General features: G+C 44.1%; 2 protein-coding genes and 1 long non-coding RNA gene across 6 annotated transcripts in view; 1 reads left to right on the forward strand and 2 right to left on the reverse strand.

Annotated features, from left to right (window-relative positions):
- Nucleotides 1-67: 67 nt before the first annotated feature.
- On the reverse strand, nt 68-947 carry LOC136991605 (uncharacterized). The gene is made up of 2 exons (XR_010883838.1): nt 728-947; nt 68-401 (listed from the first exon to the last, which is right to left on the reverse strand). It is a non-coding gene; the product is annotated as an uncharacterized lncRNA (long non-coding RNA).
- Nucleotides 948-1015: 68 nt separating this feature from the next.
- On the forward strand, nt 1016-11503 carry IAH1 (isoamyl acetate hydrolyzing esterase 1 (putative)). Of its 3 annotated transcripts, none has more exons than XM_067294278.1 (6): nt 1016-1105; nt 3096-3148; nt 3605-3753; nt 4600-4761; nt 10312-10430; nt 11135-11503. In XM_067294278.1, the coding sequence occupies exons 1-6, from the start codon at nt 1025-1027 to the stop codon at nt 11300-11302; spliced, it is 732 nt and encodes a 243-aa protein (XP_067150379.1). In that variant the 5' UTR covers nt 1016-1024; the 3' UTR covers nt 11303-11503. The 3 variants fall into 3 exon arrangements, with proteins under 3 accessions (XP_067150379.1, XP_067150380.1, XP_067150381.1); XM_067294279.1 differs by having other exon boundaries at nt 1020-1105; nt 2293-3148; XM_067294280.1 differs by lacking the exon at nt 1016-1105 and adding an exon at nt 1348-2148 and having other exon boundaries at nt 2293-3148.
- A 1839-nt stretch (nt 11504-13342) lies between these two features.
- Nucleotides 13343-17330, reverse strand: part of ADAM17 (ADAM metallopeptidase domain 17) — a 37408-nt gene continuing 33420 nt past the window's right edge. Inside the window, exon 19 of one of the 2 annotated variants that reach the window (XM_067294281.1) lies at nt 13343-15613. In XM_067294281.1, the coding sequence (XP_067150382.1) occupies nt 15263-15613 (351 nt within the window). In that variant the 3' untranslated portion in view covers nt 13343-15262. The remainder of the gene's footprint in view (nt 15614-17330) is intronic. The other variant, XM_067294282.1, reaches the window with a different exon arrangement.

Raw genomic sequence — 17330 nt, forward strand, 5'->3', positions numbered from 1 at the left:
TCCCCGTAGCTGTTGCTAATGTCATGAATAATTGTGCTTCTTGAAGGCATTAGGACAAATGTTGAGGTCATGCTGATTTATCTTTTATTTGAGAGCACCCTAATTTACCTAGCTAGGGGAAAAATCATTCTGAGGTAAAATGCTGTGATGCTGTTTTCTTTTTTCTAAAAGTAATAAGGGAGTAGGTCGCCAAAACTGTCTTTTCATATTTAATCTTTCCCAATTGAGCGCTTCGGCGTATTTGTTTTCAAAGTGATTCCTGGGCTGCTTCCTCGTGCACACAGCTGCTGCTGCTGCTGCCGCCGTGGTGGAAGAGGCCGTAACCTGCAGGCAGCGCGGATCCTCTCTGAACAGCCGGGGGATTTCTGAGGGCACGTACTTCACTTCCCTTAGTACCTCTTCTACAGAGGGAGAAAAGTAACAAAACATTAAAACGTTAGAATGTAACTAAGCCGCTTCTCAGGATTTTTGGTCATACCAAGTTTTATAGCTGCTGCCCCTTACCGCGCTCGGGCCAAGCGGCCGCCCAGCGGCACCGCGGGTGCGAGCACGAGGCGGCACGAAGACGCGACGGGCCCGGGCGCCCCCCCCCCGTCCCTGCTCCCGAAGGCAGGAGCCCCGCGAGGCCCCTTCTCTGCAGGCCTGGTCTGTTCCAGGTCACCCTGTGCCGCGTGAAGGCGCTGCGGCAACAAGCGCTAGGGCATCTGCCCTAACCCCGGTTACGCACTGCCGAAACGCGTCGGCGCAGCCGTTCGCTGGCGAACGCCGCCGTTCGGCCGAGCACCGGCCGCTCCCTTCTTGCCCGGGGCGTTACGGCGCTTAAGCGAGGCCGGGTTTAATTCCTGCTTGGCGGGAGGGAGCTGCAGCCGGGCCCTTCTGCCGCCAGCGTCGCTCGCCGCAAAGCAACGGGCGGAGGCGGCGGCCGGGCCGGGCGCGCCCGTCCCCCCCGCCGCGGCCCGCGCAGGGCGGGCGCGGTCTCCCAGCCTCCCCCCTCCCTCTCGCGGGCGGACGTCCGGCGGCGGCCATGGCGCTGGCGGAGGCGGGCGCCCGCGGGCGACTCCTGCTCTGGCCCCGCGTCGTTCTCTTCGGAGACTCCATCACTGAGGTAGCGGCTCGGCGGCCGCCTCCGCGCCCGCCCTGCGCCAGGGGCCGCGGCAGCCCGGGCCCGCCGCCGGCAGCAGCCCCCACCCCCCCGCGCCCAGCGCCCCCCGCGCCGCCGCCGCCGCCGCCGCCGCCGCCGCGGGGGGTTCGCGCCCTGCGCGGCGCTCGCGAGCGCGGCCGTTGGCGCGCGGCGGGCGGGAGCGGTGGCCCGGCGCTACTGCCCGGGAGAATAAGGCGCTTTAAATGTTCAATATGCAGCTCCGAACCTCCCTAAAAATCGCTGTTCGCTGCACCTCTCTGTTCACCGCGCGGGAGAGGTTTTACCCGTCCTTAGAGCCAGTCGCTGTTGACTTTGGTCTCATTTTCTCTGGACGTTGAGCCGGTTAATGCTCGTGCTAGGCCTGATGTTACTGAGCACCTGCTGCCAAGCGCGAGGCTTTTGTATTTTTTAAGGAGAAATAACGAGTACCCAGCACGGGAGGGGGGATCCCCCCGGCTGCAGGCTGCTCGGCGCCAAGCGTCGCCTCGCTCGGTGGCCTGCGCCCGTCTGAGCGCGGCAGAGGTTTGTCAGGAGCTGAGGGGGGGTGTCGCTGTCCTGTATAAATATAAATCCCCGCGTGCTGGGGCTCCGGCAGGTCTGGTGTCTCGCTGCGTGGCGGCAGCTGTGGTCAGGCGGCCAGGCCGTAGCCGGCCGTTCGGGGCTCTGGAGAAAAGCTGCCTTGCGGGAGCCGGGTCTGCCTAATGGGGCGACGGACCTGGGAGGCGGGAAGGTGACGCGTGTTAGGTGAGAACGCAGCCCCTGGTGTTTACTTCCCAACTGAATCTCCCATGGAGGCATTTGAGGAGCTTGCGTGCGTGATGATATTTTGTGGGTGGCTTTAGACGGTCTTTGCAGAAATTCGTAAGGTTCACGTGTCAGAGGTGTGAGCTGCTGTAAAGAGCAGGGTGGCTGTGGGCACCAGCAGTGCAGCAAGCAGGAGAGGACCTCTGCGCTGGGAGGGACCCTGGGGCAGGGAGAAGAGTTGCTGTGGCACTGAGGAGCTGCAGGTGGGAAACTGGCCATGTTTGTTTTTTCCCTCGGGAGCTTGGCTAAAAGGGGGTAGCAAACCTCCTGGCCTGTCTCTGTTGTCCGTACTGACCACCCGTTTCCTGACTCTCCACCTTTCTCTCATCTCCTGCATCTGGCTGCAGCTCTTCTGCCCTGCTCCTCGCAGCTCCCTGCAGCATGGTCCCCCCACCCCAGAGACACCTTCTGCATTGACATGACCAGAGCCTAGTTTGATGAACGTTTCCTTTGATGGCGGTACCAGCTTAAGCAGTCTCTGGTGTTCGTTTTGAATCTCTGTCTGCCTTCTGTTGCACAGCTGCTGCTGCACAGTGAACTGGATCAGAGAGCTGATCTGAGGAAAAATGATTTAGCCAAAGAAAGGTTATTTTAAGGAAGATTAGTTGTCTAAACCAACTCAGTGTGCAGTTCCAAAGACCCACTGTATCAGAAAGGAGGGTGTAGCAGTGGGAATAAGCAGACTAAAACAGGTAAATTGTCAAACTGCACTCTAAAGTAGCATGTAAAGAGGATTTTTGAGAGCTGCTCTCCACAATGAAGTCACAGCAAAAGGATCTTAGAAAAGAACAGAGGGAAAAAAACCAAACCACCTTTGCCCCAGCTTACCTTCAGCCATAGTGAAACAATAGCCTGAAACCAGGCAGCTTTGATTATGGAGGGAGCACAGAGTCCATCCCGCGGTAAATATTCTCCCGTTTTGCCTCTGATGCAAGTTGTGCTCATCTTGTGAAGAAGAGCGGGCTGTTGGACCTCTGCAGGGACAGGGCAGGCTGGGAGGGAGGAAGCGCTATGGGGAAAACATGAGGGGCCTCGCACACAGAAAGCTGTTGAGGAGGGAAGATGCCGGCAAGACGAGAGGTGGCAGGGCTGGCCGCTGAGGAGCGAGCGCTTGTTCTGGTGAGGGTCTAACTGTGTTCCTTGCATGCAGTACTCCTTTCAGGACAAGGGCTGGGGAGCATCACTTGCTCAGAGACTGGTCAGGTAAGAGCTTAGATTTTTAAAAGTAATTTTTAGCATGAGAGAAGCCATGCAACTTTCTTAAAGTTGAAGAAAACCAGCACAAATATTAATTCTATTGATTTATTTATTAACATTACTAAATTATTTATTTGCTTATTGGCATGGACTGCCTAAGCGGTGTCCCACCTGACACTGGTGGAAATACTTATTGGAGGTTACTGCAAAGATTGAATGGAAAGAAAAGTTCCTTGATTATCAAATGATCGTTCTGGTTCCATAGTCTGATACACTAATACTATACATGCCCTCTGTGCTTACACTTTCAAAACATAAAATTGTGGTCCCACTGACTTCTCCTGTGAAATCTCATTGCTCTGAGAGGGGCAGAGGCAGGTATCCTGGCTGAATGATTCAAAACATCTAAAATTTTGTTCTGATGGGGAGAGATTTTCTTTTTGATATGTGTGTTTGTTTCAGAAAATGTGATGTTGTAAATCGTGGATTCTCAGGGTACAATACAAGATGGGCTAAAGTGATCCTTCCGAAACTGATCAGTAAAAGTACTAGTGCTGAGAGTACTGTTGCAGTCACTATTTTCTTTGGAGCTAATGACAGTGCTTTGAAAGGTATAATTTTTGTTTTTTTTCCTGTCATCTATTCTCCTAAGAAAGTTTTACATTTTAGCAGAAAAGATAGAATGTTATATGGACTGGTTCTTGCTGCTTCTCAGCTGCTCTTTTTTCATTTTTACAGTTGATTCTTTTCTATTAATCTGTTTTTTTGTTTGTTTTTTAATCATGCACTGCTGCCTTCTTCTGTCTCTCTGACCAAGTTTTAATGGTAAATATAAATTTCAAGGAGCCAAAGAATTAGTCAGGTATCCAACACCTAAAATTGGAGTTGGGCATCTGGCTGCTCTTTCTGCCTTTGAAATAGTCTGATGGATTATGAGCAGATAGACCAAGAAACGAAGGAATATAGCATGTGGATTCTCTTAAAGATATGCATACCAACATGCAGAGCTAGTCTAACCAAAATGATGAGATCAGTGCATGAAGGACTGACTGTTTGTAGAGTCTGAATTTCCAAAATTTTCCCTGCATCCAAGAGAGTTAAAAATTTTAGTTTTTGTTTCAGATGAAGCTTGAGATGATTACGTGATCTAATGATAAGATGTGGAGTTCTCAGAAAAAGCATCTTAAAAAAAAAAAAGTGGCTTTTTTCCCCTCTGCCTCATTTGTATTAGTTGCAAGAGCTGCATTTTAAGTCATGGTTTGTCTGCTTTGGATGTTGAGGTATGCATTTTCCCATAACACCTTCTGAATTCGTGGTTGAGGTGAACTGTTTACTACTGAGAATAAGAAGAGTGCCCACATTTGTATCCTGTGTAAAAAGCATCTTAGTCATTGTGTAATAAATCTGTGAGCAGCATGGTTTTATGTGAATAATACATTTGCCCCAATCCCCGACAGATCTGAACCCCAAGCAACACGTTCCTTTGGAGGAATATGCTGCAAACTTAAGGAGCATGATTCAGTATCTGAAATCAGTAGACATTACTGAAGACAGGATTATTTTGATAACACCACCCCCTCTTCAGGAGTCAGCTTGGGAAAAGGAGTGTCTTGCCAAAGGTAAAAGAATGATACCAGTTTGACAAAATTTCTACTTTTTTTCCCCAGAGAGTGTAAGTTACTGATCCCAGACTGACAGATGACTAGCTTTGTACTTGTGCAAGATTGCATTTGTGTTCTCTGAGTTGATGGAAAATGACTGCTAGCTGTTTTGCTAAACATCTTTCAGATATGCTTGTGGAGTAACTAGCAATTAATTAATAATATCCTTTTGAAAGTGCTGTATTGATTGTTCTGTTCATGCATAAAACTGATAGAAGCGGCTGTCTGCGAAGAACATAGGATTTATCTTAAAAAATGGTGTCTTGGAAATAAGTTCAGGGCTCTCAGAAAGGAATCTAGATGTCCTAAGCAGGCTACATCACGTCCTAGCAGCTTCCAAAATAACAAACATGAATAATGGAAGAGATCTTGGTATTGTGTATCATCTTAGAAAATTTTCTAATACTTACAGAATATCTCGTGTCTGCTTGGATAAGCAGTAATATCCTACCTGATTTTGTTGTAAATTAAAATCAAAAGAGGGAATATCAAAGTCTAAGGATTCTAAGAAAAGCACCTGAAAAAGAAGAAAACGGTGATTAAATAATTTCTCATTATATTGTTCAAACTAACTTATAATAGAGACATAACAACACTGCTTACTTTGTGTTACTCAGGTGGTGGAAAATGCTATAATCTCACTGACTGCAGCAGGGACAGATTACACCTTCTGAGAGTGTGTCCTCTTTTCCATTTGAACTGTTTGTTCAGTTCTTGCATGTTTACAGAAGATTTTTGAGTTAGATTTGGGTAAACAGAGAGGTGTCACCTTAGTATTTGCAAGGTTTTCTCTATTTTAGTGCATGTCCTGAGTTGTGTATTCAATCAAAGCAGTAACATTTGGAACATGACCACATGTTTAAACTGCATTAAAATGGATTCTCCATATTATTAAGGAAAGCAGTTCCCTGCAATGGACACCTTCCATTCTAGTCGCTAACCATTCGATGGCTTTCAAAGCTCAATTTGTAACTCTGAATGCTCTGTCATTGCATGCAGATTTGTAGCTCTTCATGCATGTAGTTCAGATATAAAACTTATATAGCTGTATCTGTGTCATTGTGGAAAAATGTCTGGTGCGTTATTTTGCTTTACATATATGTGTGCATAAATGGAAGAGAGTAAAATCTTGTATCCATATTTACAGTTTTTGATTTAGAATCTTGTAATAAAAAATAATCATTGTTTCCTGCTATCAAGGAACTATCCCTGCCATTATGTTATTGCATGATTTTCCATTCTGAGGCTTTATACCTCACTTTGAAATGTGTTGCAGTGATCATTGTCCAAAATAGGTATTGGACTATATGGACTTTCAGTCTGATCCAGAAGGGTAGTTTTTGTATTTGAGTTGCAAAATGAGAGAAAGTCCTAGAGTAATACTCACTTATAAATACTGTAAGACCATAACAACTGCAGTAGGTCAAATCAAACAGCAGCTATATCCAGCACTATATATGTGACAGTATGCTTGGATAGAGCTTAACAGGTAGGTCAGGCATAGAGCAGTCTTTCCTGGTCTGTGTTCCCAGCTTTTGCTAAAGCTATTGTAGCTGTAGTTTGCAAAACATGTACCCATATAGGCTTTTTGAAGATCTGTCACATAAGCATACTATGAATGTTGCCTATCTATCTGGCCTCTAGGTATCAAATATTACTTTTTAAATGTTATTACATCATTTTAGTCTTAAAATTATCATATTTATTGCAAAGGGAAGGAGGAAACTGGCATTTACAATGTTGGAGTCTTCCAGGGTCTGTCTGGAAGAGATTGCTGTCTAGGGATGGAGCAAAAGACATGGCCACTTTTAGACAGTGGACTACAAATAATTAAAATATTGTGGGCACAGTAAGCAGTAATATCAGGTCATCAGATGTCAACCAGTATTCAGGAGAAGTTTTCTGTTTATTTTTGTTTTTGTCAGATAGATGCCAGAGCAAAGGAGGGATGTGAAACATGAAGATGATTGATGATGATGATGATGATGATGATGATGTTCACAGGAGCATTCATCCAGGTGTGAAGGGAGATTGGTGAAAAGAGCTTGACTGAAGATTTAACCTGGCCTGTGTGCCAGCTGAAAGGAAGTCACTGTCTCAGTAGGGAGTGATGGTGGCTAGAGCAGAATCATAGCTATTTGGAGGTCTCTAGTCCCACCTGCCACTCAAAGCTGGGCTGTCACAAGCACTAGATTAGGTCAGTCATGGCTTTATCCAGCTGACTCTTGAAAACCTCCAAGAACAGAGATCCCACTCCTGTCTGGGTACCTGTTTCAGTGTTGCACTACTCCCTTAGTGAGGAAATGTTTCCTAATGTTCAGTCTGAACCTCCTAAGCAGCAACTTATGGCTATTACACCTTGTTATATTGTCTGCCACTAAGGAGAGTTTGGCTCCACTGGCCTTTGCGCCCCCCCCCCCCCTTTAAGCAGTTGTGGGCAGCTATTAGATCACTCCTTAGCCTCCTCTTCAGCAGCCTGAACAAGCCCAGCTCCCTCAACCTCTTATAGGCCATGTGCTCCAGGCCTCTGACCATCTTGGTGCCCTCCACTGGACCCTCTCCAGTTTCTCCACATCCTTCTTGACTGGGCAACCAAAACTGGATGCAGTGCTGAGCAGAGGGAGATAGATAGTAATTTCTCTTCGTCTGCTGACCATACTTCTAGCGTAACCTAGGTTTTCTTTTGCAGTGAGAGCATGCTGTTGTCTCATGCTCAGTTTCCATTCTCTTATCAGAGTGCTCTCATCAAGGCTGCTACCCTGCCAGTCTGTTCCCAGCCTGTTTTGATGCTTGGGGTCTTCCACCCCAGCTGCAGAACATAGTATTTCCCTCTCTTGAACTTTTTGTGGACCAGTCCTTAAATTTCTCAGTTCCTCTGAACTGAAGCTCCACCATTTAGCATATGAACTGCCCCTCTTAATTTAGTATGGTCTGTATATATGTAAGTATAGTATGTATACATATATATAGATGTATATACATAAATGTATGTGTATGTATATTCGTGTGTGTGTGTGTATACATATATATATGTGCATGGTATGGTCATCATTTCACCATAGAAGGCACTCAGTCAGGGTGGCCAGGCATGATCTGCCTTTGGTAAATCTGTGTTGACTGTTTCTGACAATCATCTTCTTGTCCTTCATGTGTTTGGAGATGAATTCCATGAGGAGATACTCCATTATTTTTTCAAGGACTGAGGTGAGGCTGAGCCAGCCTGTAATTCCCCAGGTCCTTCTTCTTGCCTTTCTTAAAAATGGGTATAACATTAACCTTCTTCCAGTCATCACGGATCTCGTCTGTTTTGCCATAGTTTTTTTGTAGATGATGATTGATAGTCATTGGCCTCACAGTCACATCAGGCAGCTCTTTCAGGTGAGTCCCATCCCCCATGCATTTGAATGCAGCTAGCTTCTCTGACTATTCCCTAACCTGTTGCTCCCCCACTGTTTGCTGTCCTCCCTCCCAAACTGTGGTATGTGCAGAGGTCTGGAAGCAGGCATGAGTACTCAAGCCCATCACAAAGTTACCTCCCCAATCCATCAACAGACCCACATTTTCCCTGAATTTCCTTTGGCTGCCACCGTACTGGTACTGTTACAGTTTATATTGTAGGTTCACGTTAGCTCCATCTCGGCTGTGGCCCTCCTAGTCATTGTTGTTTTTATTATGCCTTTTTTTTGTGCCTATTGAGTAATGATAGACTGGGGAGGATTTTCAAAGTGAAGACAAGGAGCTTAGGTTTGATGTATAGAGGAGAGATGCAAAATGAGTAAGTGCGTGCTCTGGTCAGAGTGAAGGGGCAGGAGATTGACCTTTGCATCAGCATTTTAAGCAGATGAGAGCTGGGCAAGTTTGTTTGTCAAGGTCAGAAAAACAGATTACAGCAGAATGGGAGCTTCAGCTGCATTGATGGATGAGGAAGGGTTGAAGCAAATGTCATGAAGAACAGCCTGGAAGTAAATGTTCAGGGAGGTTCAGCAGGCAAAGCCAAGCAAAGTGGTAGTGTTTGCAGCAGTAAAGAAGGGAGAGTGGCTGGGGTAAGGAGCTATCATAGGTTCCATTTTGTTCATCCAGGAAGGATGTCAGAGATGGGTTGAAAGTTGATTTGCCAAAATTAGACAAGTCTGACAGAGAAAAGAAGTCTAATCAAGCTGAGGAAATACTATGTTCTGCTGTTTCAAAGCAAGCCCCGAATATAAAACACCTCAATTTTATTTTTTAATTTAAAAAAACATTAAATAGAGGGTGCTTGTTTCAAATTCTCCATGCCCCTCCTATCAGAAACTTTTCCTGTTTTGGACCTTTTAGGAGCAGAGGGCGTTCTTGGATGAGAAAACGCTATTTGTCCCTGCTCTTAGCTCATAGACCCAGCATGTACTCCTGCAGCATTGCAAATTAAGAGCAGGAGCCTATTGGTGAGCTTCCAAAATGGGCCCAGGAAAGAAACAATCCTAACAAACAATGAAAGAAGAGGTAACGGGAGAATAAGACATTACCAACTCTGATTGATAGACTAAAAGTCATAGAGGGAAGATGGCAGGAGTGCTGCACAATACTGGGAGCGGTGAGATTGCGATCAAATGCAAGGAACTTCACAGCAGTGGGAGCACTGCTTGGTGGAGTTTAAATGAACTAAAGGGCCTCTCAATCTACCAGGTAGTAAGTTGAAGAAAGCAAGAGTTAGGAAACATACCACAGTGGGGAATGGGAGAGGAAGGCTCAGTAAGGCTACAGAGAATATTTTTATGATGAAAAGAATGCTGATGGTGGGGGAGAGGTGGCAGTGTGAAGACGTGAAAATCATCAAATGCAATGAGTTCCTAAGGAAAGAGCAGAGTAGGAGCTGATGAATTGTATGTGTAGGTCTCATTTAAAAAAAAAAAAAAAAGTCATAGCTTAATAATATTCTGCCCCAATGTTTCACTGCACTCTGTGCAAAAGTGCTGATTTACAGTAGCTAGTGTTGAACACATACTGAACACTCAGCTCCCAGTATAACTGAGCTCACAAACGTTGCATTCCTGATTTCTAATAATGCTTTGCGCCTATACGTACTGTGGTTTGATGTTGTCACTAGCATTTTACAATGGGGAGACTAATGCAAGGAGATGGCAAATGTCTGATGTCATTCAGGAAGTGGAAGGCAAGGCTGTGAAATCAACTTAGATTTACTTAATTTTATTCTATGTGGCAGTAGCAGGTATGTAAAGACTTCACCTAAAGCTTAACAGAAGGCTGAGTGGCACAGAAATCAGCATTACCCTGTGTTCTTATTGCTGTTGCCTCTGAATGCCTCACCTGATGAGAAACATTTTCAAATGCCTCAGAAATAAAAGGTACCTTGAAAGAGACTAAATGCCTCCAGCCACTTAAATTGAAATGGTTCAGACTTAGTTTGTAATTGTTTATGTCTGCTGGTTTAACAAGTTAATAAGCATCATGTATGCCACAGAAGACTGAAATCAGTCACATCTTGATCACAAAATATTTTGTGTCTGATAGGTGACAAATTAAATCGTCGCAATTCCACCACTGGAGAATATGCCAAGGCCTGTGTTCAAGTAGCTAGGGACTGTGGAACTGATGTAGTGGACCTGTGGACACTGATGCAAAAAAATCAGGTATGATGTCCTGAGAGAGACTTAGAAACTGTCAAAATGCATGATTTAGTGTGGAGGAACTGGTAGTCCTGCATTACCACTGAAACAATACAAAATATATCCAAATTACCTTTTGGGGAAGGAAAAAAAATAATCCAGAATGCTTCATACAGCACTAGGAGAAACATATCTTAATATAACCTGACTATTAGATTTGGTTAGCAAATGTCTCCTGGCTGCATTACATGTAAATAATCTTTTGCTTGGACTTTGAATCATGGAATAGTTTAGGTTGGAAGGGCCCTCCGGAGACATCTAGTCCAACCTCCTGCACAAAGTTGGGCTCACTTCAAAGTCAGATCAGGATGCATGAGGCTGTCTTTCTAATGCTTTTGACTGAATATCCAAAATCTTCTATATGACAAAGAGATATCACACCTTGTCCTTAAGCAGATAACTCCAGTTAGGGCACTATGAATCTTTGCTGTCTACTGCACAGTAGACTCAGTATTTTGATTGTACCACTTAATCACACAGTAGTTTTGCAATGATTAGCAGTGACTGTGGTCATTGGAACATTCTCTTAACATTTTAATACAAAGGGCAAAAAATAAAAATAGTATATTTACCAGTTAGTTTTGAAGAATTTAAAAATTAGTCAGGCTCTTCTATTTATAAATAGCAAATACATTCATACATGTTCTAACCCCCCCCCCCCCCCTTAGGATTTCTCTTCCTATTTATCTGATGGGCTTCATTTATCAACAAAAGGAAGCAACTTTCTAGCAGCACAACTTTGGTCATGCCTGGAAAAAAAAGTAGCTGCTCTTCCTTCGCTGCTTCCCTACTGGCGTGATGTGGACCATATGAACCCTGAAGTTAGTCTTCTATGAGATGCCCCTCAGTAACGAGCTGAAGAAGCCAAGGCTGCCTGACAGAGCAAGTCTGTTTCCATCAACTTGTATCCAGCAACATACTGGAAGCACTTCATACTTGGGCAAGGCAGGGTAGCAATGAGTCCCCTCTCAAATGCAAAAAAGACTTCCATAGTCTTTTTATTTGGTCTGTGAGAAAATAAAGATTAAGATGGTTCAGAGTGCTTCCTCTGGGTGGTTTCTCTGCATACTTCTTGTGCTAAGTTTAATGTGTCTGGTGATGAACTCCACTTTCTTTAGAAGACTTGGAAGGTAGAGTCTCTGCTGGTCTTTAAACAGGGGAAAGAGGCTGCCCCAAGGAGTTACTGGCCTAGTTGAGCTTTGGTGACTAGAATTTGATTAATATATTCCACTATCTTTAAACACCTAGGAGTTGATAAGTAGTAGCAATATCAAGTGCAATTAATGTCAATCCAGCCTTTGATTGTATTACTGACAACCAGTAAAAGGAGTTATCTGAACTTTTGTGAGGATTTGGATAGTGCTATATTGTAATTTTGAGCAGGGGTCCTTAAGTTAAACTTACTTGGGCACCAGCAGCACCTTCTGACTGTATGCCTGGCTCTTGCATATAGACAGTGTTCAAAGCAGTACATGTATTTGCACAATATTTATGGCATTCCTAACACACAAGTGGTGATGCTTGTGCTCACTCATGGCTATTGATGAAACTCCCAGAAAGGGGTCTGCATCACTGCTGAAAGTTTTCTCATAAATAATTAGCCCATATGTTCATCCATAGTTTAACAACTGATTTAACACAGAAGAGGACATGCTTACTGCTAGAATTTTCAGCCAAGAGAATGCAATTAGAATATAAAACTATGTTAACAAACTGCAAAAATTGCCTGAAACCTAGATGAAATTCAGCAAACATAGAAGAAGCATGTTTAGGAAATAATTGTCTAGCCAGCCATATAGCAGAAGAAATGGGGCTACTATTCGAACATGGATTAAAGAGAAATGAATAGGATATCACTGAAGAAAAAAAAAAATTATTCTGGGATGTATTAACATCACAGAATTAACAATTAACATTGGAGAAAAACAGCTGAGGCCACTAATAAGGCCTTAGGTGATACATTACATATTGGGTGAAATGGAGAGTGATGCGAGATCAAGATTTCGTGATTTCATGCTTTGTGCAGCACCAAGAGACCAATTGCCTTTGCTTCATTAAAGAAATAAGACAGATGGGCCCAGGACCTGTCATCCACTATAATATTGTTACAAACTGAACAGTAACTAGTTATTCACCATGTCCCTGGAGCCAGGCCAAAAGCTAGTTTGCTTTATTTATAAATATTAAACTGGAGTGTCCTTTCTGTAATGACTTCTTACCATAAAGAATGGTAGCAAAATGGCTGCCTTTGAAAGCTGTGGAACTTCCTGCTTTCGATGTTTAAGAACAAACTATGTAAGTATCCGTTTGACAATTTCTGGAATACAGATCACCCTAGAGGATGGATTACATGATCTCTTAAGGCCTGCTCCAAACCTGTATTTTCATGCTCCCGAGTGCCAATAGCCGATTCTAATCTGGGAGGTAAGTACATATTATCAGTATTAAGGTCATTATAGTTTTGCTACATAAAAAGGCATTTGAGCAAGCACTAATACCTTAGATAGGAATTTCCCTTCAGAACCAAAGTCATAAACACACTCCATATGACACACATGGCGAGACCACTGACTATGTCTCCATTAGCACACAGGAAGGCCCTGTAGGTGCAGCTCTGCAGAGCAAATCCATGGCTTCTCAGGAGCCGGCTGCCACAGGAGTTGGATTTCAGAAGGTACTTCACACTGGCCCTAGTGTGTCCCTGCAGCCACACGCACAGGGGGCCCGAGACACTCGTCGACCTACCTCCCAGTTTCGCTTTGTCCCCAAGGAAGCCGGTGCCTGTGCTCCAAGATCCTGCTTGGGCTGCAGAGTGATGCCGGGGGGAGGGGGGGGGTGGCGACAGGCACATGCCCTTCAGAAGTGCGCTCCTGCAGCAGCACAGACGCAGGATCACCTTGAACACTGATCCATCCCTTTGGCACGTGCCTTAAGGCACTTAAAAACCATGAGATACTTTAAAACCACGAGTTACAAAGCAGCTGCATTATGGATAAAAAGACTAAAAGAAGAATTTAGATCTCCCTTGAAAGAACTGCACAGAAACAGCTCTTGTTTAACTGAAAGTCACTTTTTTTTTTAAATATAAAAAGCTTTTATTGTATTGGGAATTAAATTAACTCTTCTCACACATTTACTTTTCACTGAATCAAAAAACAAAACAAAAAAAACAAAACAAAACCCAAACAAACCCAAACCAGTATATAAAATACAATAGCTAGTTAGATAGGAATACCGTAAGGCACACGTTCAAGTATTAGTGTAACAAATATCCTTGGGTGGGGAGATGGGGGGTTCTCGCACAATTCTTTCGTCACAGGTTTGGTTACTTTCTCTCACATTTAAAAATAAAGGTTTTCCACAGATAGGGTTCCTTGGTGACTGAGCACAGACTTGTTTCTAAAAGTTAAAATGGGTCTACTGTTCTAAGTTTTATGTCAGTTTTGTTAATACATGATTATGGGAGAAAACAGATGCAGAATAAAGGTCCATCTTTACTATCAAAACTGTTGCTCTGTGATTACTGTGTCAGTCCATCTGCTGCTAGGCTAAAATATCTTTCATGTACCATTCCCAGCCAACAGATTATACTTTACAGAGCTCCAAATTTATATGCAGCTGTATCAAATTAGAGGACACTTAAAGTTACAAACTTTTAACATTATATTGTATTAACTGTGCAGAAACTTGAATTCAAGAAGCATCCTCATTAGTACTTACCCTCTAAGTTTAGCAAAGCTTTATTTCTTTTTGAATTAAATTTACCATTGTTTTTAAATAACAAGCCCCCCTGCAATGGAGTGCAATATTTTTTCAATTATTTAAATGCAGTAGGAGGTTCCAAAGGTCACAGAGACCCTGCAAACTGAGGCTCTGTTCTTTGAACATCTCAACAAAAGTATTACCTACTTAAAAATAACATTGAAAGAAACATTTCTGCACTGAAACAACCACTGTAAACAGTTAGTTAAAACAGTCCTCATCTACAAAAATGTTTTCTCAACTTACACTTCTCTTTCTCCTGCCAGACTCTTGCAGCACACGAGCCTTTTATTGCAGAGTGGGAAAACTCCCAACTGCAGCATTTCTCTGCAAGGAAAACACAAAATCAGGACAACCTCACAGCTAGAGGCAAAAAGGTCTCAAGCTAGAGGAGCATTTCCAGGCATTGTATTAGGTTTTAGACAGCTTCTAAAGTCAAGAGTCACACAGAGGCTGTATCTTAAACTCCTTGATTCTGATTATGCATCTTCATTATATGCTATTTTTTTTCTACCTGTTTCATTAATCTCATTTTGTTCTCAATATATCTGTAATGTTTAGATTTTTGCTTACATGTACCTTAAACTGCTAAATGACCTAAGTGGAACATACTGCAGTGTTTCATTTTGTTTAAAAAGACCATGATTTTGTCTATCAGTGCTGTCAGACTACAAAACATTAAATTATAAAAAAGGCTGATATACATAATCCAATATCCAGAAGGATATTCCGTTTTGCACCACAGGTTGAAGGAAATGGTAAAGGTCAAGATAGAAAAAACAAATCCAAAAGCTTCAAAAACAAGCTAGTTTTAGTTTGGATTTTCATTTTTAAAAGATATAATGCTCTAATAAATGTAATTTAAGGAAGGTCATACACATGACCAGCATCTGCAGTAGGTCACTTCCTTATTTCTCCCACTCCCTCACAAAAATATATATACATATATTTATATTTATATAAATGAAATGGTTTTAGATCCAAATGAACTTATTTTGCACACACAAGTCATACATGTAGAAGGCAGCAAGACACTAGCATTCTGTTTCTTTGCTGTCCACTCGGTTCTGGCGCTGGAGTTTGAAAGACGAAGCTTTCTCACTCCTAGTGACAGGATGGTCCGTCAAGTCCTCAAAAGATTTGGCAGCCGAGCTGCTATTTGGGAAAGGGTCCTTCTCAAACCCGTCTTCATCAATATGAGAGTCAGTGCTCGGGTCTTCCTGAATAGTGTCCATTCTTTGGTGGTCCTGTTTCAGTGCCGCAGCTACTGCTGGCATTGCCACGACAGGCTGCAGTGGCTGGTGCCGGCTTGTTGTCTGCGCTGCAGGGAAGGGCTTGACTATTCGCACAGACGCCGAGTCCAGGCTGCTGAGCATCTCCACGTTCTGCAAGACACAAGCAGTCAAGTCAGGCAGGGAGCAGCAACCACGTTCTTGCTCAAGATTTCATTTTTGCACTGTTTTCAAGGGGAACAGGCCAAGGGCACCTTTGTAGGAGCACGTGCACTTCAGTTAGAGCAGTTTTAAAGGCTGCTGCTTCCTCCTCTCCGTTCCCAGCAGAGATGTGGTAACCGCCCTGTGTGTGCCATGGGCTAATGCGTTAGCCAGGCTGAACCCTCTGCAGCATGCGGTAAAAGGGGTTTGATCTCACCCTGTTTTGCACTGGAGTAGAGTGTGGGCCCAGCCACATGTGCCCTCTGAGGGCAGGCAGGAGGGAGGCAATAATTTTTCTAAAGCTGCTCAAACAGGATTGCAAGCACTCATCTGATTCTGCTCGAGCCATGCATTCATCTCAGGGTCCTGGACGCTTGGGAGGAAGAAGCGGTAGGAACAGCAATTCACATAAAGCTTGGGGGTTTTAGCCTCAGAAGGAGCTGATGGGCGAAACAGAAATGCAACACAGTCCCATTTTACAGTAGATTTATGCTTACATAGGAGCAAGGGAACATCCAACAGAAGTGGTTTTTTGCACTGTTTTGTTTTTAGAAATCTGGCTACACTAAGCATTAAAGGCTGAAAAGCCCTTTTATTTCTGCTGGTTCCCACTCCGTACAAAGCAACATGGGTGACAGCTTCTCTGGTACAGAGCTGACAACTCAGCAGCACTTCCCCAGGGGCCTCCAGATGCCTAACAGTGCTTTGTCAAAATTGGGGCTTGGAAGCGTGGGGTCAACTCAGGCAACACTGAGAGCTCACTGCAGGAAAACAATTAAAGGAATGACTTATTCCACATTTGCAACATGAGTTCCCTGTTTCAGCATGTTCAAGAAACTGCACTGAACACAGGGTCAAAGACACGAAGGGACCATTGTGATCACCCCTAAATTCTGCAACCCAGATTAGGTTAAATCCTATTGTTTTCTGCTTCAATGTGAGCATGTTTTAGAAAATACCCAAAGGTTTCTGGGCAAGAAAAATCCCCATAAACCTTAGCAAGTGCTAAGAGTGGGCAGGGGAAGGGGAAGAGACAAGGAGATGACACAAAAAGCAGAACTAGAGTTCACATGCTACTACTGGTGCTGCATTTCCCAACTGCTCAATCCGCAGAAGATTTAAAAGATATGGGCTTTGTTTGTTAAACTGTTGGTGGTGCAGGAAGCCCATCACACCTGTGCTCTACTGCTGTACCTGCTTCTGAGATGTTTCTTGGGGGGGGGGGGGGGGGAACAGATATAAAGATCTAAGGTGACTCTTACAGCATCTGAGACCAACTGGGGGGGGGGGGGGGCTCAAGCTAAGATCCCCTTCGGTTACCTCAGGGTAGACTACAAAGACAATCTGTCTCAGAAGTCTTTGACTCCAACATACTTCCCAGTGACTGTACAAGAGTTCTGCAAGGCCTCTTTTTCCCCTTCTGTCACAAAGGGATGTTTCCTTATATGAATGCATTGGGCTGTCAAAGCACTGGATAGGATACCCAATCTATGTCTATGTTTGAGGATGCCTTGGGTTGGGCTGCAAATATTTATTTAGGCAATTTTCTTCTCAGCCCCTCTCCCAAACCAACATCTACAAGGAGAGAGAAGTGTCACTGTCTGACAACTGACAGGTCCTCACACCCTGGGAGCCAGCTTTCCCAGAAGCAACTACAAGGCCTCAGCAC

The sequence above is a fragment of the Apteryx mantelli genome, chromosome 3 (assembly GCF_036417845.1).
Source record: "Apteryx mantelli isolate bAptMan1 chromosome 3, bAptMan1.hap1, whole genome shotgun sequence".
Taxonomy (NCBI): Eukaryota; Metazoa; Chordata; class Aves; order Apterygiformes; family Apterygidae; genus Apteryx; species Apteryx mantelli.

Coding starts and splice junctions, on each gene's coding strand:
- IAH1 (XM_067294278.1), top strand. CDS start 1,025: ATGGCGCTGGCGGAGGCGGGCGCCCGCGGGCGACTCCTGCTCTGGCCC. Junction 3,754..4,599: donor TAATGACAGTGCTTTGAAAG/GTATAATTTTTG, acceptor AATCCCCGACAG/ATCTGAACCCCAAGCAACAC. Junction 10,431..11,134: donor CACTGATGCAAAAAAATCAG/GTATGATGTCCT, acceptor CCCCCCCCTTAG/GATTTCTCTTCCTATTTATC.